The sequence below is a fragment of the Macrobrachium rosenbergii genome, chromosome 21 (assembly GCF_040412425.1).
Source record: "Macrobrachium rosenbergii isolate ZJJX-2024 chromosome 21, ASM4041242v1, whole genome shotgun sequence".
Taxonomy (NCBI): domain Eukaryota; kingdom Metazoa; phylum Arthropoda; class Malacostraca; order Decapoda; family Palaemonidae; genus Macrobrachium; species Macrobrachium rosenbergii.
The window spans coordinates 35,626,911-35,649,099 of NC_089761.1; the positions used below are offsets into that span (position 1 = coordinate 35,626,911).

General features: G+C 37.8%; 1 protein-coding gene across 1 annotated transcript in view; it reads left to right on the forward strand.

The window, feature by feature from the left end:
• Window positions 1-22,189, forward strand: part of LOC136849447 (dynein axonemal heavy chain 7-like) — a 73,319-nt gene that overhangs the window by 23,778 nt on the left and 27,352 nt on the right. The window contains 30 exon segments of the mRNA XM_067122798.1: window positions 859-942; window positions 1,321-1,486; window positions 2,453-2,540; window positions 3,014-3,071; window positions 3,623-3,871; window positions 5,129-5,286; window positions 5,849-6,020; window positions 6,824-7,171; window positions 7,660-7,784; window positions 8,189-8,282; window positions 8,892-9,089; window positions 9,817-9,940; window positions 10,127-10,305; window positions 10,807-10,932; window positions 11,294-11,467; window positions 12,607-12,819; window positions 13,623-13,700; window positions 14,409-14,503; window positions 14,874-15,015; window positions 15,657-15,770; window positions 16,243-16,383; window positions 16,514-16,610; window positions 16,613-16,671; window positions 17,476-17,609; window positions 18,124-18,219; window positions 19,116-19,296; window positions 20,200-20,427; window positions 21,039-21,140; window positions 21,393-21,519; window positions 21,872-22,092. Of these exon segments, the coding sequence (XP_066978899.1) occupies window positions 859-942; window positions 1,321-1,486; window positions 2,453-2,540; window positions 3,014-3,071; window positions 3,623-3,871; window positions 5,129-5,286; window positions 5,849-6,020; window positions 6,824-7,171; window positions 7,660-7,784; window positions 8,189-8,282; window positions 8,892-9,089; window positions 9,817-9,940; window positions 10,127-10,305; window positions 10,807-10,932; window positions 11,294-11,467; window positions 12,607-12,819; window positions 13,623-13,700; window positions 14,409-14,503; window positions 14,874-15,015; window positions 15,657-15,770; window positions 16,243-16,383; window positions 16,514-16,610; window positions 16,613-16,671; window positions 17,476-17,609; window positions 18,124-18,219; window positions 19,116-19,296; window positions 20,200-20,427; window positions 21,039-21,140; window positions 21,393-21,519; window positions 21,872-22,092 (4,371 nt within the window).

The window sequence follows — 22,189 nt, forward strand, 5'->3', positions numbered from 1 at the left end:
GGTTGTAGCTTCAGAGGGTCGTTAATCATCCTATTTCCCAGCATGCCTAATCTGGCTGCGACCCAGCACAGCTGACTAACCATTTTCAACTTTAAATTTAACATGTTTGAAAGCCTGCAACAGCGCCATAGGATAATTCTAAGTAAATTCTTTTGTAATGTTTAATACAAATATAAAAATCAACGAAAGGCTGTATTTATATAAATATTTTAGTAAATTGTTTGTAAATTCAATATTTTGCATCCATTACGTCACCAAATTCTTCCTAAAAATATGGTAAAACAGAAGCTTCGGTGCATCTGTTAAAAAGTCATGATGTTTAACAAATTTGTTAAAATTTTCACGTCAAAAATCAGTCACTTCTCCCGATGTCAGCACGAGTGGTGAAAATAATAGAGTCCTCTTGTGGACCTCTGGAATCGGCCCACCCTATTTAGACTTTGATCTTCTCCCAGGTTGTTTACCTTTTAATTCAGTGACGGAGATCCCGCTTACAGTTTGCTATGGGTGGCCAACTGTAGACGGCAGTAAAGAGTCCCTCAAGCACTCTGTCATGCTCAAACTGGAGCTTATGTACCAGCAGCCCATTTCTTTCTTAGTCGGTTACCTATCCAAGCACTGAACGGTCCCGATGTAACTTTCCACCTTCTAACAATTGATTCATAATGCAACTGCTTTGAGGTTTTCCTCCTGTTACACCTTTCAAACCTTTTACCGTCAGATTTCGTTTCAGTGCTGAATGACCTCATAGGTCCCAGTGCTTGGCCTGTGGCCAAAATTCTATATTGAGTTCAATTCCTAAAATGTCTATCAAGTTGAGGTGATACTGTGTTAATAATAAACTCTTTCCGTCTCTAGGTCAATCTAGATCCGACGTGTGCTGTCTTTATCACGATGAACCCTGGATACGCCGGGCGGTCGGAACTCCCTGACAATTTGAAGGTAACTGGGAGTTTATACCTTTTATTGTAAACAAGTAATAAATGCGTCAAGGTTTCCTCGGCGCAATCGAGTTTTCTGTACAGCCGCTACAGCGTATAATCAAGGCCACCGAAAATAGATCTATCTTTCGGTGGTCTCGGTATAATGCTGTGTATCAGCTGTGACCCATGAAATTATTTATGTTTTTTGGATGAAAAGAATTATTTACGTGTTTAACAATCTAAAAAGTATTTTTTAATAACTAGAACGAATATTATATTAACTTTAACAAACAAAATAATGAATTATACATCTTGACGAAAAAACACATCCTTATACATCTAACCAAACAAATACAACTTCCTCCTCCTCCTCCTCCTCCTCCTCCTCCTCCTCCAGGCGCTCTTCAGATCTGTGGCCATGATGGTACCCGACTACGGCCTCATCGCCGAAATCTCCCTGTACTCCTTCGGCTTCGTCGCCGCCCGGAGCATGTCCCGGAAGATCGTGGCCACCTACAGATTATGCTCCGAGCAGCTCTCGGCACAACCTCACTACGACTACGGTGGGTCGGTCTCCTGATGGGAATTTGGGTGGTGTGGGCTCTTCTTTGCTCTGAGCCTCGTGTTATTTATTTTCGATGAAAAGTTCTTAAGTTTGTTTGAAGTCATGTGGTATTATTGTTATTTGCTTAAGAAATCATAACTTGTTTAATCATAAATTATAATTGTTATTGAATAACAAGTTGTTATTGGTATCAAATAACAAATGATTATTGTTATTAAACAAATTATAATTGTTACTAAATAACAAATTATAATTGTTATTAAATATCAAATTATTTTTGTTATTAAACAACAAATTATAATTGTTATTGAATAACAATTATAATTTATTGAATAACCAGTTATAACTTGTTATTGATTAACAAATTATTATTTTATTAAACAACAAATCATAATTGTTATTGAATCGCAATTATAATTTACTGAATTACCAATTTTAGTTGTTATTAATTAACAATTTATTATTGTTATTAAATAGTAAATTATTGTTATTTGATAACAGAAGATCATTGTTATCGAATTACAAATTATTATTACTGTGAAATAACAAAATATTGTTCTTATTGAATAGCAAATTATTACTGTCATTAAATAATGAATTGTTATTGCAATTAAATGATTTATGATTGTTTTGAAATTATACAATTATTGTTTTTAATTGAAATTATTGTTATTAAATAAATTATATTAAATAAATTATTATTGTTATTAAATAAAAATTATTAGTTACTAAATAATATTCTATTGATATTAAATAACAAGTTATTAGTTACTAAATAATATGCTATTGGTATTAAATAACAAGTAACAAATTACTGTCATTGAATAATAGCTTATTAATGTTATTAAATAACAAATTATAATTGTTGTTTAATACCAAAATTTTTTTTATATTGAAAAACAAATCATTGTCGTTACCCAAGTCACAAATTATTATCGTTATTCAATAACAAATAACATTCCAGGTATGAGGACTGTGAAGGCGGTCCTGATCGCCGCCGGAACTCTGAAACTGAAATATCCTGATATGGAAGAGGACGTTCTTGTACTAAGGTTCGTCTGAAAATTTTTTTGCACCACACTGCTCTTCTCCCGTAACCCTTCCTTTATCTATCTGACGTTTTCGGTCGAGGCTTAACGTGCACCTTCCCAGGTGTACTGCGTGTTCGTATATTCATTTAATTCTGACGTTCACCTCTGCTAACTTTTCCTGTAAAGATAAAGAAAAGTATTTCCCTTACCCATTGCTTGGGAACTTTTCCTTCATATAGATATACCATATATACCCTTGTCAGCCATTCAGTAATATTGTCAGTTTGCATACACGCACACATATATATGGTTGTATATATATGTGTATGCATATGTATATTCCTGCTTTTATTGATTTTTTGTTATTCTAAAGGTTCTCGGTATTGCATAGAAACATTAAAAATTCAGAGGTTTGATTCATGTTGGGAGAAGAGAGAGAGAGATAGATAGATTTTGTCTGTATTCATTATTACACATTTCTGTTTAATCTCCAGGTCCATTAGAGACGTCAACTTGCCCAAATTCTTGGCCCACGACCTGCCTCTATTTCAGGTGAGAATTTTTATAAGGGTTTCTGCCATGTTTACGAAATGTTCATTTACCTAGTGTATAATGATCATTATAATGACCTCTTCATTATCTTGTAACTCTTTTATTTTTAAGAATTTTAATCAAGCAAAAGTTGAATGTTTTCATAGTACCATTTTCATTCCTTAATGAATGATTGTGAATTACTTTCTTGAATGAATATTTATTCATCCTTCATTCCTTGTACAACTGCATCACCTGCTGCTTATATACTCACTTTTATGTCTTTAAATTATGCACATTCTTGATTCATTCCTAATCCACTATGATTCCTTAAACCTGTTCATTTCTTATACACATTAGTCATTCATTCCTTCACTGCATAGTCTTAGTACACCAATGAATATCTTCACACATTGATCAATTACTTTTTTACATTCACTACTCATCTTTCTATATTTCCTATTATTATCTTCTATTACTTTTTCCAATGAACACCATAATACTCTTCAGAAGCTTGAAAATTTCAAGTCTATAATGACCCCCGTGCTGGGCTTGTTCCTCTTCCTCCCCAGGGCATCATCTCCGACCTCTTCCCAGGGGTCGTCCTTCCCCAGCCGGACTACACCTTCCTCCACAGGGCAGTGAGGGAGGTCTGCGCAGGCGCGGGCCTCCGGGCCAACGACTACTTCATGGGCAAAGTCCAGCAGGTGTACGAGACGATGAGAGTCAGGCACGGGTTCATGCTGATCGGGAACCCCATCGGAGGGAAGACCGTGGCTCTGAAGACTCTCTCTCAGGCCCTGGCCATCATGAATGAGAGGGTGGGTGTCTGTCTCTTGTTTGTTTACTGTTTACGTAATCATTCTTCTTTTGTTTTTGGGCTGGAACCCCTTGGTCGAGGCATTTTTGGTTTCATCATTCTTTCCCCTCTAAATGTTTGTTTGTTCATTAATTTGGTAATTTATTTTATCCTCTTTGATAAGTTGTGTCTTCTTTCTGTGTTAACCATAATCTTATGTTACTTTTTTCTAATGAATGACATAATATTCTTTGGAAGCTTGAATTTAATGTCAGCGGCCCATTGGTAGGCTTGTTCCGTATGAATAGGATTCATCTTCTGAATAATAATAATAATAATAATAATAATAATAATAATAATAATAATAATAATAATAATAATAATAATAATAATAATAATAATAAAACGTTTCATTGTCAAAATAGTAAAATGTCAGGTGTTTCTTTAGCATTTGTCAGCCATCATGAAATGAAAGATTAGGCTTTTGAGTTTTTTATTTTTCTATTCCTTTCCAGTGTCGTAAATAAAGGACCAAATTTAAGCGATATTTCACTGTTTTGGTTATACTGTAATCCTTCACTAATTTTTAAAAAATCCTAGATTAAGTGATAATGTTTTAAAAAGATTTTCAGTTTTTGGTTATAACCTTTCTTCAGAAAACCTAATTCCTAGTATCATAGAAGCTGAGTCAGGTGTTTGTTTAACATTTTGATAATAATCTTTCTGTAACCAAATTACGTCATTCCCATTTCCTTCCTATTCTACATTCCTCACAGGTATTAAGATCATTTTCGCACTGTTTATTGCGAAAATCATGTGGTGTTAATAGTGTATTTTGATTTATTTCCTTTCCAGTCTTAGGTTTTTTGTTTGGTTATAAGACTTCTTCGTTCCACCATTCCATTTATATATTCCTTTCAAATACTTGGTAACTGTGTCTTCCTCTTCTGTCAAATATGGAACTTTCTACCAGCTTATATAATCCTTTACTCGCGTTTCGACCAAGTCTAGGCTACAAATAGCTGTGACTTTACCATCCATATCTGTAACCTCACCCTGCAACCTGGTCCAGGCTATATGAGGACATGAGTTCGACCTTCCTGTGGATCCTTACAATTATTATTATTCAGAAGATAACCCTATTCATTTGGAACAAGCCTACCACAGGGGCAATCAACTTGAAATTCAAGCTTCCAGAGAATGTGGTGTCCATTCGAAAGAAGTAAGAGGAGGTAAAGGGAAAATAGAATGATAACTCTTTGACTTTCTCTGACCTCAGGACGAAGGCGAAAACCGGGTGCAGATGTGTGTGATCAACCCCAAGGCCATCACTGTGGGTCAGCTCTATGGGCAGTTCGACCCCACTTCCCACGAGTGGTCAGACGGCGTTCTGGCTGTCAATTTCAGGAAGTTCGCTGTGTCGTCCTCACCTGACAGGTAAAGGGGTCATTATTATTATTATTATTATTATTATTATTATTATTATTATTGCTCTTCTTCTTGTTGTCAGTTTCAGAAAGTTCACTGTGCCCTCCTCACCTGTTATTGATGTTGTCAGTTTCAGAAAGATCACTGTGTTGACAGTTTCAGAAAGATCACTGTGTTGTCCGTTTCAGGAATATCACTGTTGTCAATTTCAGAAATATTGCTGTGTTGTTGGTTTCAGAAAAATCACTTGTGTTGTCAGTTTCAGAAATATCACTGTTTGTCAGTTTCAGAAATATCACTGTGTTGTCAGTTTCAGAAATAAAACTGTGTTGTCAATTTCAGAAATATCGCCGTGTAGTTAGTCCAGAAAAATCACTCTGTTGTCAGTTGCAGAAAGATCACTGTGTTGTCGGTTGCAGAAATACAGTTTCAGAAATATCACTATGTTGTCAGTTTCAGAAAGACAACTGTGTTGGCAGTTTCAGAAAGATCACTGTTGTCAGTTTCAGAAAAATCACTGTGTCCTCCTCACCAGACAGGTAAAGCTGTCATTATTATCATCATTCCACAGGAAGTGGATAATCCTGGACGGGCCAGTGGACAGCGTCTGGATAGAAAACATCAACTCCGTCTTGGACGACAACAAAAAACTCTGCCTCAACTCCGGCGAGGTCATTTGTCTGTCCAACACCACGAACATCATCTTCGAGGTTCATCACCTCGAGAACGCCTCTCCAGCCACCGTAAGAGACAAAAATCTTCTTCATTAGATACGCCTTCAAGTTAGATTCTCTCCTGAAGGAGTTAGACGTGAAGAGTAATCTCCTTTGTGTCTACCTTTTGTCTAAATTTTTATCTGTGGCCATCCCCCTTGATTTTATAGGTCTTTCTATATGTCTTCTCACTACGACTTCTGTATCTACTATTTTTCAAGCTACAGTAGTTGTTACTTTTCCTGTTCTCACTTGTATAAGTTGTTTTATGCCTGTAGTAATTTTCAAAAAGTAATTTTTTAAATGCTAATTGGTTTCATGCTGCAGTAACTGTTTCTCTTGCTGTCCTCACGAAAATTATGTTTTTTTTTTTTTTGTCCACAGGTATTTTAACAAATATTTTTGAAATGCTAATTGGTGTAATTTTATTCTCATGCAAGTGTCTATAGGTTAGAGTCCTTGATTTTTATTTTTTACACCAAATGCAAGATTCAGCAAAGCCTCGATTTCGACCTTTAGATTGAGAGCAGGAATCAGTGGACTCAAAAGACAAACCATATCTGTAATTAGATCCTCGGCCCTGGTAATATTATTTTAAGAAATGTATATACAGTAGTACAGTAGTTAAAACAAGGTTAGTCATACACTTTGATTAAAACCATATCAGCTTTATTTCTCCTCTTGTTTTGAATATTTCTCATATTTTCATTTCCTCCTTTCCTTGCTTTATTTTGTCCTTGCTTGAGTCCCTTTTATCTATCGAGATTCAGCCAGCTTTGTGCTGACACGGGCTCTTGCTCTTCAGCAGCCAGTAAAGCCCCTCCCTCCTCCAGGTATCCCGTTGTGGCATGGTCTACATGGAGCCACTGGCCCTCGGCTGGCGCCCCCTCGTGGAGACCTGGCTGGCCAAGCTACCAAACACCCTCACTCCTCAGCACAAGGGCGTCTTGACAGCCCTCTTCCACCGCTTCGTCCCGCCGCTCCTCTGCTTCGTCAGGAGCAGCCTGCACTGGTTCAAGCTGGAGAGGAGCGAGTCCTACGTGCAGAAGGGCGTCTCGCCCACCACCGACCTCAACCTCGTTCGAAGTCTGATGAACATCTTCGACTGCTTCCTCGACGAGTTCACGGACCCGGCGTACACGAAGAACAATCCCGAATCGGATATTCGGGCGCATTTGGAGGTGGTAGCGGTGGTTTTTGGGGATTTTAGTAGAACTGGATTACAGTACTCTATATCTGTATATGTATGAGAGAGAGAGAGAGAGAGAGAGAGAGAGAGAGAGAGAGAGAGCTGTGGGATCGAAGTGGTAGCGATGTTTTTGTGGGGATTTCAGTAGAAGTAGATTATTCTCTATTTGTATGCTATGAGCTTACCGAGTTAGAGGGAGAGAGAGCTGTGGGATCGAAGTGGTAGCTATATTTTTGTGGGTATTTCAGTAGAAGTAGATTATTCTATATTCGTATACATTTGAACTTAAATAGTTATAGAGAGAGAGAGAGAGAGAGAGAGAGAGAGAGAGAGAGTGGAATCGAAGTGGTAGCGATGTTTTTGTAGGAATTTCAGTAGAAGATTATTCTGTATTTGTATACATATGAACTTACCTAGAGAGAGAGAGAGAGAGAGAGAGAGAGAGAGAGAGAGATCTCACGCTACCACTTCTCTTTACAGAGCTTCTTCCTCTTCTCGTGTATATGGTCCTTGGGAGGACCACTGGACGAGCCCTCGAGAGCCAAATTTGATTTGTTACTGCGGGAACTCTTTGCTGGCCCTCCCTCTCAGGAGTCCACTGATAAGTAAGCAGTTGATTGGTTTGTACAGTATAATCTAGCTTTTTTAAAGACTCTTATCTAGATATCCATTATTATTATTATTATTATTATTATTATTATTATTATTATTATTATTATTTAGAAGATGAACCTTATTCAAATAAAACCAGCCCACCAGAGGGGCCACTGACTTGAAATTCAAGCTTCCAAAACTTTTATTATTATTATTATTATTATTATTATTATTATTATTATTATTATTATTATTATTATTATTATTATTATTATTATTCAGAAGATGAACCCTATTCATATGGAACAAGCCCACCAAAGGGGCCATTGACTTGAAAATTCTGGACACAAATATGACAATAATAACTTAACCCTGTTAACAAACAACCCTCATTCTGGATAATCTCTTTGGACAGATACGCCTTGAGTGAAGTAATAGAACCTCCCCATGAATATCAGCTGCCCATACCCGACGAAGACACCGTTTTCCACTACAAATTCGTCAAGGAGGTTGGTACCGCATGGGCTCCAACGCCTCTCTCTCTCTCTCTCTCTCTCTCTCTCTCTCTCTCTCTCTCTCTCTCTCTCTCTCTCTCTCTCTCTCTCTGTGGAATTCGATAGTTTGGGATTGTTACTATCATTTACGACGAGGTTCCAGAGATCGTTAACAAATTGACTGATATTTTTCCGGTAATATTTGCCGATTAAATCTTCTTCTTCTTCTTCTTCTGTCTTTTCGACTGACCTGACATTGCCTCATTTTCCATGTTCTGTTCAAGGGCAAATCCACATAGCAATTCCTATTAAAATCTTAATTATATATATGTATATATATATATATATATATATATATATATATATATATATATATATATATATATATATATATATATATAATTCAACCGAGTTTTAACCCTTAATTCACTCTAGTCAAATCCATAAGTTAAAAGAGAATATTATTTATTTAGTTTTTGCATAATTATTCAACATATTGGAATTATAACTTTAAACATAATATTCATTATTTCCTAATAATACACCGATTATTATTATTATTATTATTATTATTATTATTATTATTATTATTATTATTATTATTATTATTATTATTGTCAACAGGGTCGAGGCTTCTGGCAGAAATGGAGCGAGGACCTGAACAACGCGGGTTCGATCCCAAGGGACGTGGCTGCCCACCAGATCCTGGTGCCCACGGTGGGCACCGTGAGGGTATCGGCTCTTCTGCAGCTCCTCGTGTCTCAGGCCAAACCTCTGTTGCTCGTTGGCCCTCCTGCCACTGGGAAGTCTGTCTACGTGGCTGTGAGTCTCTCTCTCTCTCTCTCTCTCTCTCTCTCTCTCTCTCTCTCTCTCTCTCTCTCTCAAAGTTAGAAGTACTTTTTGTCAGTTTATCGTTGTAAATGTTCGTAAGTCTTGCCTGTTAAAAACTGATAATTATCGGTATGTAAAATGGTCTGTAAGACTTTCTCTCTTAGACTTTGGAAATTCAGATTTTAAAAAAATTTAATTACCTCAGCATATAGCTCTCTTCAATTTAATTATCATAATTAAATAAGACAGTGGATTAGGTTGTATAAATGACTCATAGTGAAGATTATTTAGTCAATGGCTCAAGAAGATTGGGGTATATAAATTGCACATTTTTCGTTTGTTAATTGCGTGCTTTTGATTTTACAATTTGTTAGTCTCTTCCAATTTATTCTTATTTATTATTGTAAACCACATTTATTCCAGTCTGTAAACCTTTTGCTCTGGTTTTTCAGCTTAGACTTCAGGTCCTATCAGATTTTTTAAATTTAATTTCCATCATTCATAACTGCTCTTAATGTTAACTTATCGTAATTGAATAGAACATACTGTATACTGATAATTTTTACCAGTATTTACAAATAGCCCCCATGACTGCTTAACTTCTAAACTTCCTCACATTTTTTGTGGATACTTTTATCGCTGGAAGCCTTATATCCGAACGAGGAGTAAACAAAGAAGCTTCCACCTATAACACTGATTCACATCTTTTCTTTCGCAGGAATTTTTGCACAATAAGCTGAAGAGAGAACTGTACAAGCCGATGTTTGTGAGCTTCTCAGCCCACACGACCACAACACACGTCCAAGAGCTCATTATGAGTGGCTTGGATAAGAGGAAGAAAGGTGAGCTCTTCTCTCTCTCTCTCTCTCTCTCTGTTTGATTCCCCTTCATTGACAAGGCTTAGGACTCACTTTCTGCTTCTGTTTTTCCTTAGTCATATAACTTTTCTTTTATATATATGTATGTAAATATATACACACATATATATATTTTTATAAAATCTCAGTCGCTTGTTTACTCGACCACAGGTGTCTACGGTCCTCCAGTCGGGAAGAAGTGTGTACTGTATGTGGATGACCTCAACCTACCACAGACAGATGCCTTTGGCTCTCATCCCCCTCTGGAGCTCATCCGACAGCTGATTGACCACGCCACCTGGTACGACATCCGGAAGGAGGTGGAGCCTATTCACCTGGAGGATATGCAGGTAGGAAAAGGGTACCTGGGGTATATTTGTATCTACATACCTTGTGAATAATCCTATTGGTGTCATAGGTCAGTGGTAGAGCACTGGGCTTGCATTCGTGATGGCCATAGTTCAGTTTCAGCATACTGCCCATCAGTCGACAAAGTGGTGGGTTGATCCCAGAAGCAGTTGGGGTTGAAAAAAGGGTATGTGGCCAGCAACCCCATCCCTAGAGATTTGGTGAGGTCAGGAGGGTTCTGTCCTATCTGGTGCCACCCTCCTGAAAGTGTAACTATATATATATATATATATATATATATATATATATATATATATATATATATATATATATATATATATATATATATATATATTGCTACTCTTTCATAGAAAGGGTGGTACCAGAAGTGATAGAACCCTTTTGCATTTATATATATATATATATATATATATATATATATATATATATATATATATATATATATATATATTGTTACATAAACTTTTCATTCTTCCATTCAGTTAGTATCAACAATGACGCTGAGAGACAGCGGGAGGACCCTTCTGACGCCGCGTCTTCTGAGACACTTTAACGTTGTAGCCGTGAATGACTTCGATGACACAACCATCCACTCAATCTACTCGAAGGTATGTGGAAGAAGAAGAAGATGAAGAGGAAAAGAAATGGGTTTTTTGGTTCATGCTCTTCCTCTGTTCTTAGTTCATGAACTTCTTCATTTAGTGTTCTTTCTTTGATCCATTTTCCTCTTACACACAAATACACATATATTATATATATAGATATATGGTGAACAGAATAGAACTTCTTTCCTGTGTGTGTGTGTTAGTGCATGTATACAATCACTTTTTTGTGTTCAGTCTAATAGTACAAGTTATTGTCACAAATTGTCGGGCTTGTTCAATACGAATAGGGTCCATCGTCTGTATAATAACAGTAATTGACCCAGTGGCATAATGCTGTCCTTATCCTTCATATTTCCCCTCCAAGATCCTGCTGTGGCATCTGGACACCAGAGGCTTCAGCAAGATGTTCGATCCATGCATAGGAGAGATCGTCAGCGGGACCCTCGAAGTTTACAGGGCCGCAGCAACTCACCTCAGGCCGACCCCGTCTCGGTCACACTATATCTTCAACCTCAAGGATTACTTCAGGGTGATACAGGTGAGAGGACTGTGTTTGGTCCTTAAGTTTGTTAGTGCCCTAGTTATCTTAGTATTGTTTGTTATTGGTGCTGTTCTTGCTATTGTTTGTTATTGCTGCTGTTCTTGTTATTCCTGTGATGCCATGTTTAGCATGCAAGCAGGGGAGTCCTCTGTTTATCACATACCAGAATACCAGCTTTGTAAATTGATCTTGAATTGTCGTTACTTCAGTGGGACTCTTTTTGAGTTTAGGAGCAACTTGTTAAACTTGATCGTCTTACCTTAAAACCGCAGGATATTTTTACTACTCAGATTATAGTTACTTAAAGAGCAACGCTCGCGAGGTATGGGTTCAGCAGTTCTTTACTTGAGTGTTTCTAAGTAAACAGAAAGGATGTTCAGTATCAAAAACATAGCACAGGATCAAAACAACAGGGAGCACATTACTCCAGTCAGAGTTATTAAGATTACTGTTGCTTGAACAAGAAGGCCTTTGAAGACCAAGGCAATCTCATATTGAATTAGCTCTGTCTCATAATGAAAGAGTGATTTATTTAACCGTCACTTTAATATGATAATTCTCTTGACCCTTTTGAAGGCATCACTTAATTCAGCTCAACTTATTTCTGAACCAGGGAGTGGTTTACATGACTCACATTTTAACAGTGAAACTCCCCGAGGTATCAGATCATCATATGCGATTAATACAACTTGTCTTACAGCCAAGGAGTGGTTTACTCAGGTGTTACCTTGACTAGAAAACTCCTCAGTTATGAGTTATGAGAACGTGATACAGGATTAATGCAATCTATAACCAGGGAATGATTTACTCAGCTCTTACTTTAGCCAGAAATCTCCTGAGTTACGAGAGCATGATACGGGATTAATACAATCTTTAACTAGGCAATGGTTTACTCAGCAATTATTTCAACTAGAAAACTCTTGAGTTACGAGAACATATACAGGAATAATAAAATTTTTAACCCGGGAATGGTTTACTCAGTTATTACTTTACCTAGAAAACTCCTGAGTTGTAAGAACAAGATATAGAATTAAAGCAACTAACAACTAGTGAATTACTTAACTATAGCCTTAAAAGAACAGCTCCTTGAGTTACAAGAGCATCATGGGACTTGACAAAACTTATCTCACAACTAGGGAGTGCTCCTCTCAGTCCCTGAAACTATGGAGGACCTGCGCTCCATGAAGAAGATGTGGGTCCACGAGGTGCTCCGAGTCTTCTACGACCGCCTGGTGGACAGCGGAGACAGAACCTGGCTCCTGGAGAAGGTGGCCACTGCCTGCAGCAAGCACCTGAACGAGAATCTACATGAACTCCTTGCTGAACTGGACGAGAATGGTGACGGGGAGGTGAGAGAAGTCAGAGGAGAAAAGGGGTGTGATTCTTTTTTGCTTTTGTTGATGGTGCTTTGTAATGTCAGTTTTCTAATGCAAATAGATATTCCTGATGGGTGCTTGATGATGGGGAGATGAGAGAAGACATGAAAAAGGTTTGATTCTTTTATTTTTTGTTTATGGGACTTTATAATATCAGTTTCCTGATACAAATCTACATTCGTGTTGGGTGCTGCTTATTTTGGCAATAGGAAATTTTGTATTCAGTAGAATGATTGAACTATCATGAATGCATGAGAGGAGATTGAGTTTGAATAATCATTTATTTAGACAGCTTTTTTGGTGTGGATTTAATTTTAATAAATTCGCTTTTAGTCGATTATTTTTCATTATGCATCTCTCAGTATAGTCTGATATGATTCCATGTACATAATAGCTTATCAGGAATGAGTATAAAGATGGTGTTCATTAATATGTGGTGGATGCACCTTTGTTTTCATTCAGTACCTCCTCCTCCTCCTCCTCCTCCTCCTCCTCCTCCTCCTCCTCCTCCTCCTCCTCCTCCTCCTCCTCCTCCTCCTCCTCCTTCTTCTTCTTCTTCTTCTCCTCCTCCTCCTCCTCCTCTTCTTCTTCTCTCCTCCTCCTCCTTCTTCTTCTTCCTCCCTCCTCCTCCTCTTCTTCTTCTTCTTCTTCTTCTTCTTCTTCTTCTTTCTTCTTCTTCTTCCTCCTCCTCCTCCTCCTCCTCCTCCTCCTCCTCCTCCTCCTCCTCCTCCTCCTCCTCCTCCTCCTTCTTCTTAAATATCAAATCAAACCCTCAGGTGTCGGAGAATGACCTTCGTAACCTCGTCTACTGTGACTTCGCTGACCCCAAGAGTGAGAGCCGACATTACGTCCAGGTTAGTTTTTCCCTCTAATGACAGTTTACATCATCATCATCATCTCCATCGTCATTAACATATTTACATATAAAATCAGATGCGAAATGAATTCTCTCTAATGGCCTCTGTCTCCCAGAATTCCCTTCTGGGGTAGGTCTTCATTTTTGGGCATTTTTCTAAGAATTTTCGGCCCTTTCCTTTTTGTCTGGCTACTTCCAGATCTCTTGGTTCTGTGTCTATCCCGTGAATACCACATCTTTCTGTGTAACTTATAATGAAATGATAAACTGACCTTCAAAACTTCCTTGAAGCTTATAGAAGTCATTTTAAGTCATTGGTTTCTGCAGTGAAATTGTAAGTATCCTTTAAAAGTGGTAAAAGATGATTGTCATAGTGTCTTTATCAGTGAAATATTGGCTCCCATCGAGTCAGTGATATCTTAAGTCATTTTCAGAGGTTCTCTGAGGTCAGTCTAAGTCGCCTACAAGTCATTGATACACTTGATGAATAATAAATGATTTTCAAAAATTTTCTAAGATATAAAAAGGTCTTTTAGAAGTCTGATGTCCAGTGAAAGTGAATCATTTCCAAGGCTTCTGCAAAGTGTATCCAAGGGATCTTCAAGTCATTGATATATTCAGTGAATGAAGAATTTATTCTTGGTGAAGATTTTCCTTTTCCATATCGAAAACAAAGTAGAATATAAAATTTCCGTTGCCCCTTTAGGTCGAAGACCTGGAAGGACTCAGGAGCACAGTCGAGGGTTATTTAGGAGAATTCAACAACATGAGTAAGAAGCCGATGAGTCTGGTCATGTTCAAGTGAGTACGAGTTGTAACCAAAGCAAAGTAGGTTGAGTCAGGACCATTAATTCTAAATATATATATATATATATATATATATATATATAATATATATATATATATATATATATATATATATATATATATATATATATATATATATATATATATATATATATATATATATATATATATATATATATATATATATATATATATATATATGTGTGTGTGTGTGTGTGTGTGTGTGTGTGTGTGTACAGTACTTACGCATGTTTGCATGTGTTCATATACCAATTATCAGTATGCTACCTAAACACCATCTTCTGGAAATAAACTTTATCAGCCAGAGAGTCCTTTCGACTGAGTAATCTTCCCGTCATTTCAGGTTTGCTCTGGAGCACCTCGCCAGGATCTGCCGAGTCCTTCGTCAGCCCAGGGGCCATGCCATGCTGGTCGGAGTAGGAGGGAGTGGAAGGCACTCCCTCACACGTCTGGCAGCACATATCACTGATTATGAGCTCTATGAGGTAAAACCATGAGGTATTTTAGATGTTTTAGAATTGATTTACTTTTTGAATGGTGGTTGGCTGCATTTTTATAGAGTGATTTTATTTTTTAAAAGGAGTTTTTTTATGTTTTAAAATTTGCAAGAATTGTTGCTAAGCTTTTCTAGAGGTTTTAGAATTAGTTTATTTTTTGAAAGGTGACTGGCTGGTTATTTTAGAATGATCATATATTTTGAAAGGAGTTTTTTATGTGCTTTAACACTGGCGAAATTTTTGCTAAGTTTTTAAGAATATTTAGACTTTTTAACAAGAGTTTTTATGTGAGTTTTAAACATCAAGTAACTGATGCCAGTTTTTTTAGAATAATTTTATCTTTTATAGGAAAATCGTTTTATTCTCTAAAATTACTTTATTGTAACTGTCAGAACTTCGAGTGATCGTTCCTAGTATTTTCTATAGAATAATTTTAACTTTTAGAGGAGAAACATTTTTTCAAAAATTACTTTATTTTAACTGTCAAAACTTAGAGTGATCGTTCCTATTTATTTTTAGAGTAACTTTGAGTTATTTGGAACAACCAGGCGTGGTAAATAGTTTTATTATATTCTCTGATGCCACTCTCTATCACCTGGCAGAGTCATTGACGAGACTCTTTCTTGCAGGTCGAAATGAGTCGAAGCTACGGCCTGAACGAGTGGAGAGAAGACCTGAAGACCATCCTGAAGAAGGCAGGCGTAGGGGAACAGCACATCGTCTTCCTCTTCAGCGACACTCAGGCAAGGGCTCTGAGGAAGTTCATCTTCAGTACTGACCTATCCTCCAGTCGCGTTCACCTGACAAAGTTTTTGCTCAGTACTGACCCTTTCCTCCAGTCACTCCCGTAGGGGAATGGTTCCGTGAGGTGCACTGTAGGCATTAATTAAGATTCTTTGCAGCTTCCCTTCGGGGCCCCTAGCTGCAGCCCCTTTCATTCCTCTGATTGCAGTACCTCTGTTCATATTCTCTTTCTGCCATCTTACATTCCTGAACCCTCTCTAACAATTGTTTCATAATGCAACTGCAAGGTTTTCCTCCTGTTACACCTTTCAAACCTTTTCATTCTCAATTTCCCCTTCAGCGCTGAATGACCTCAGATATGACCCAGTGTTTGACCTTTGACCTAAATTCTATATCCCATTCCATTCCAACTGCAGTCATAAAGAATTACATAACCAAAATCTAATCCTCGTTTATCCTCATCTCTTCCAGATCAAGAATGAGATCTTCCTGGAAGCCATCAGCAGCATCCTCAGCATCGGGGAGATCCCAGGACTCTTTCCCTCGGACGAGAAACACACAATCTGCGACAAGATGAGGAACATCGACAGACAGAGAGATAAGAGCAAGCAGGTTGGGTCTCCCAGAGTTCTCGCAAATCACTGTTTTTCTACCTGAGAGCTGAGGGAATCTTTCTGTTATTATTATTATTATTATTATTATTATTATTATTATTATTATTATTATTATTATTATCCGACAGACGGACGGGAGCACAGCAGCCCTGTGGGCGCTGTTCGTCGAGCGCGTGAGGGAACAACTACACGTAGTCCTCGCAATGTCACCCTGTGGAGAAGCCTTCAGAACAGGCTGAGGAAGTTCCCTGCTCTCCTCTCCTGTTGTACCATCGACTGGTTCCAGGTAAGGGCGGCTCTCTCTCTCTCTCTCTCTCTCTCTCTCTCTCTCTCTCTCTCTCTCTGTCAGCAGTTGATTTTTACTTGTTTTGGTGAATAAGTGGCATTCAAGATTTTAGAGGTGAGTGGCTCATTGTGTGTAGAGAATTGGACGTGTTGCTTCTGAGCCCTTATGTGTAAACTTAATAATAATAATAATAATAATCCATCCTAATTTCTGGAGTATTTCAGTGCTATGTATATTGTATACAAACATATTTATTAAGTATTTATAAAGTTATATTTAGGTAAGATCTCAATGATGATCAGTTAATTTGATAATATCGATTTTAGCATTATTTTTAGCTAAAGAACTAAAGCTTTAGACACCGAGATTCAACGAGAAATTATTATTATTATTATTATTATTATTATTATTATTATTATTATTATTATTATTATTATTATTATTATTATTATTATTATTATTATTATTATTAATGTAGTTGTTGTTGTTGGTGTAATGCTCGCCAGAATTACATAATCTGGAATTAAAATCAGAAATGTCACAAGTTAATGTTACAGAGTTTGAACAGCTAAGGCAGAGAGCAGTGCACGCATGACGCCACATAATTCTCAATCAGTCAATCAAATCAGTCACTCAATCAATAACTCAACCACTCAATCACTCAGTCAGAGAGCCAGAGAGAACAAAACTAAACAAATCAAAAGATCTCCTTCAATTTTGCTTCATTCATCGTAACTAACTAGGATCTAGATCATTCAGTTCCCTTTTCCACATTAATTTTTACTTTCCCTTTTATTTTTCCAGCCTTGGCCCGAGGACGCCCTTGAAGCCGTGGCCCTCAGGCTCCTACAGGGGGTCGAGTTGCCTGCCGAGACGCTGAAGGGCTGCGTGTCCCTCTGCCAGTACTTCCACACCTCCACACAGGACCTCTCCGAGAGGTACCTGGAAGGGGACCTTGTTGGCAATGTGTTTCTTTTGAGTGTGTGTGAGGAGTGGGAGGGGGAGGGTTGGTTATGGTGGCTTTAGGGGGTCGGGGAGGTGGGGGGGAAGGGGAGAGGGTTTGATGTCCAGAGAAGTAAAGATGATTTTCATGTCAATTATTTTATTTACGTTGAAGAGAAAATAGATGTTGAATATTTTGTCTTTGCTTTCTTATGGTGATGAGAACTGATAATATATACTGTTAAGAATGATTTCGTGTCGAATTTTAATAGAATAGTAAATAGGATTGCCTTCAGAAGGTAAAGAAGTAAATAGAATCACGTTCAGAAGGTAGAGAATTAAATAGAACAATACTTTTCCCTTTTTGGTAAAACTTAGGATATTTAGCATCGTGCAAATTTCTCCTTCTGTAAAAATTAAACGAGAGTCTACATATTAATGTCTCTCTCTCTCTCTCTCTCTCTCTCTCTCTCTCTCTCTCTCTCTCTCTCTCTCTCTCTCTCTCTCCAGGTTTCTCAAACATCTTCGTCGGTACAACTACGTCACCCCAACGTCATACCTTCAGCTTTTGGCAACGTACATGGTCATCTTGGAGCGAAGGAGAGGGTGGGTCATATACTAATATTTTGTGTAATTAGAAATATATGTGCTCAAGTGTGTTTTTAAATGCACACTCCCCCATGTAAAAGCCTGTATACTAACATGGTTTCACACTTCAGAAGTCAAAATATGGCACTTAAATTCTTTAGGTAAAAGAATCTCGCTTCAGAAATCTAGATACATTGAACTAGACTTAAGATTAATATCTGTTACTTAGAATGAAATGAGACTATTCAGTTTAAATCCTTTGTATTTGGAAGTGATTGATGTTACTTTGATGAAATGAATTACTTAACTTTGAATGAGTCTTTGTTATCATACATGACTTTCAAAAATCTAGACACACTGAACTGGACCTAAGATTAATATCTGTTACTTTGAATGAAATTTGACTATTAAGTTTAAATCTCTCGTACTTGAAACTGATAGTTGTTACTTTGATGAAATGAATTAGTTAACTTTGAATGAATTTATGTTACTTTACACGACACTGTATTACTTAAAATGACCTCTGTGGCACATTCAATGGCTCCCTCTTTCTTTAAAATGACTCTAACTTACTTCAAATGATCCCTACTTTAAGTGCATCTCAGCATCTTTAAATAAAATGAAACTGATCTTGAAATATAACTCTCTGTTACATTCAATGGCCTTCTCTTTATTTAAAATGAATCTAACTTGATTCAAATGATCCCAACTTTAAGTTCATCCCAGCATCTTTAGATAAAACTGAAACTCTCAACTGTAACTATAATTCTCTGTCACGTTCAATGGCTCTCTCGTCCTTGGAAACGAATCTAACGTAATTCAAATGATCCCTACTTGAAGTTCATCCCAGCTTCTTTAAAATAAAATGAAACTACCGACTATAAATCACAATAAATCTCTCTCTGCCATCACAGGGAAGTGAAGAAACTGGAGTGCCGGTACACTACAGGCCTGGCGAGACTGGAGGAAGCAGAGACCTCAGTGTTGGCAATGCAACAAGAGCTGCTGAATCTGCAGCCCATCCTCCTGCAGAAGACTAGAGAAGTCGAGGACAAGATGGCTGTGGTAGAGAAGAGGAGAGGGGAAGTGGCCGAGGTAGGTTCTAGTGAAGGGTCGTGGAGAAAAACTTTCAAATAGTAGGTCAACCTTTTGATTGCAGGTCAGCCTTGTGAGTCTTTAAACTTCTGATTTTATGTCAACCTTGAGATTCTAAATTAATTTTCTGACATGAGATCAGCCTTCTAGTTCAAGGTGAACCTTGTGATTCTAGGTGGGACTTCTGATATGAGATCAACCTTTCAATTCTGTCAGTCTGGTGATTCTAGGTTAACTGTCTTATATGAGATCAACCTTCTTATTCAAGGTTAATCTAGTGATTTTAGATCAGCCTTGTGATTCAAGGTTAACGTTCTGATACGAGAGCAGCATCCTAACCCAAGGTCAACCTTGTGAGTCTATGTCAACCTTGGGATTCTAGGTCAACCTTCTGATATGAGATCAGTCTTCTAGTCCAAGGTCAACCTCCTAATTCAAGGTCAACCTTGGGATTCTAGGTTAACCTTCTTATATGAGATCAGCCTTCTAAACCAAGGTCAACCCTCTAATTCGAGGTCACCCTTCTAATTCAGTCCTTCTAACCCAAGGCCAACCTTATCCAAGGTCAACCTTCTAATTCCAGGTCACCCTTCTAATTCAAGGTCAACCTTCGGATTCTAGGTTAACCTCCAGGTCAACCTCCAAACCCAAGGTCAGCCTTCTAATTCAAGGTCAACCTGCGGATTCTAGGTTAACCTCAAGGTCTACCTCCAAACCCAAGGACAACCTTCTAATTCAAGGTGAACTTGGGGATTCTAGGTTAGCCTCAAGGTCGACCTCCTAACCCAAGGTCAGTTTCCAAACCCAAGGTCGACCTTCTAATTCAGGGTCAGCCTTGGGATTCTAGGTCAACCCTCTGAATTTAAGCAGCCTTCTGATATGAGGTCAACCTTCTAACCCAAGGTCGAGCGAGTGGTGAGGCAGGACGAGGAGGTGGCCAACGAGGCCGCCGAAGCAGCCAACGTCATCCGGAAGGAGTGCGAGGCCGAGCTGAACCTGGCCCTCCCGCTCCTGGAGGAGGCCACGGAGGCCCTCAACACCATCAAGCAGGACGACATCGTCTTCATCAAGGCCATGAAGAATCCTCCGGCGGGCGTCAAGCTCGTCATGGAGGCCGTCTGCGTCCTCCTGGTAAGTGGGGACGAGAAGTAGATTTTTATTGATTTAATTATGTTTTATTTATTTTTTATTTTTTATTTCATTTCTTTTTTATTTATTAACTTTATTTATTCATTCATTCATCTATTCATTAATTTATTAATTTTTTCATTTATTTAATTACTGAGTCATTTATTTGTTTATTTACTTATTTACATATTTATTTATCAAGGAAAATTGGGCACCATTGATGTTTTCCTTATGGTATGATATCCTGCCTTTTAAAAAGGACTTGGTTTAATAAAATCATTATTGATACCAAATAATTACGTTTTGGAAACATGTTTTCATTTACTGAGTCGTCATAATGTTTACTTCATTGCTTATACTAACAAAGACAAAGGTTTTTATTCACCAGAAATGATATCAACCCTTAAAAATAAAAGCCATTACTCTTTATGAAAATAGTCAAATTTTAGATTTTTTATAGAGATGAATTATTACCCTTGAAAACAAACATATTCTTCCTCCATTACCATTTAAAAGGCATGGTTATAATGACGTTTATTTCTTCTCCTTCTTCTTCTCCTTCTTCTTCTTCTTCTTCTTCTTCTTCTTCTTCTTCTTCTTCTTCTTCAACCAAGGGAGAGAAACCAGACCGCATACCGGATCCTCAAGGCACAGGCAAGATGGTGGAAGAGTTTTGGTCCGTCAGCAAAAGACTTTTGGGAGATATCAAATTCAAGGTCAGATGTTTTCCGTGACTTCTTATGGACTGATAAAGATATTTTGAGCATATAAAATTATTTCTGTGACTTCTTATCGACTGATAAACACACAATCATTCTGTGAAATCAGCTGAAATTTTCATCTGTTATTTTTTTTAACTTTTATCACATTGTCGAGTTTGAAATGGAATGCGCTGCCATTATATATATCTATTCATTTGGATTGAAGCTAAGTATGAAAAGGAGTCATCTTTAAATGTTCACCTCCAGGAAAACCTCCTCAACTTCGACAAGGAGAACATCAGCCAGAAGGCCATTCAGACGATCCGAACGAAGTATGTGGACAACGACGATTTTAAACCCGAGAAGATTAAGGTGGCCTCAAAGGCTGCGGAAAGTGAGTGTTTAAGTGCACTTTTAAGTGTGGTTCAGTGGCTCTGCAGTGGTTACTGGACCACTTGTCGTGCGATGTCGCGTATTTTTAAACTGTATTATCACTATCAGTATTTTAGTCTTATATTTTGAGCATTATCCTTAGCAGAGTTAATTTCTTAAGCTAAATTATGACAAGTTCTTGACATGTATTTTTTTCTAGATTTACAAAATTCTTTCATAGCCTCTGTATAATGTCATTAATCTGTCCTTTTGAAATGAATGCAGACTTCGCCTGAACCAAGCGTATCTTTGTTTCTGAAAACCTCTGTAGATTAGATGTAGCCTCTTTCTTATGGAAAGCTTCCATCTTCCAGGCTTGTGTAAGTGGGTTCTGGCCATGGAACGATACGAAGAAGTCGACAGGAAGGTGGCGCCCAAGCGTGAGGCCCTTCAGAGGGCTGACCAGCAATACCAGGGACTCATGGGAGAGTTGAGGAAGAAGCAAGAAGCCCTGAGAGGAGTCCAGGAGGAGCTGGCCGGACTGCAGGCGGAGCTAGACACCGTGAAGAAGGAAAAACTGGAACTGGAACAGACAGTGAGTTTAAGCTGCTAGACTAAGATCAAAGAAGCTGTGATGGATGTCAGTGTTTTTTGTACTGTATTTTCCTTAACACTGTGTGATTGATTTGGTT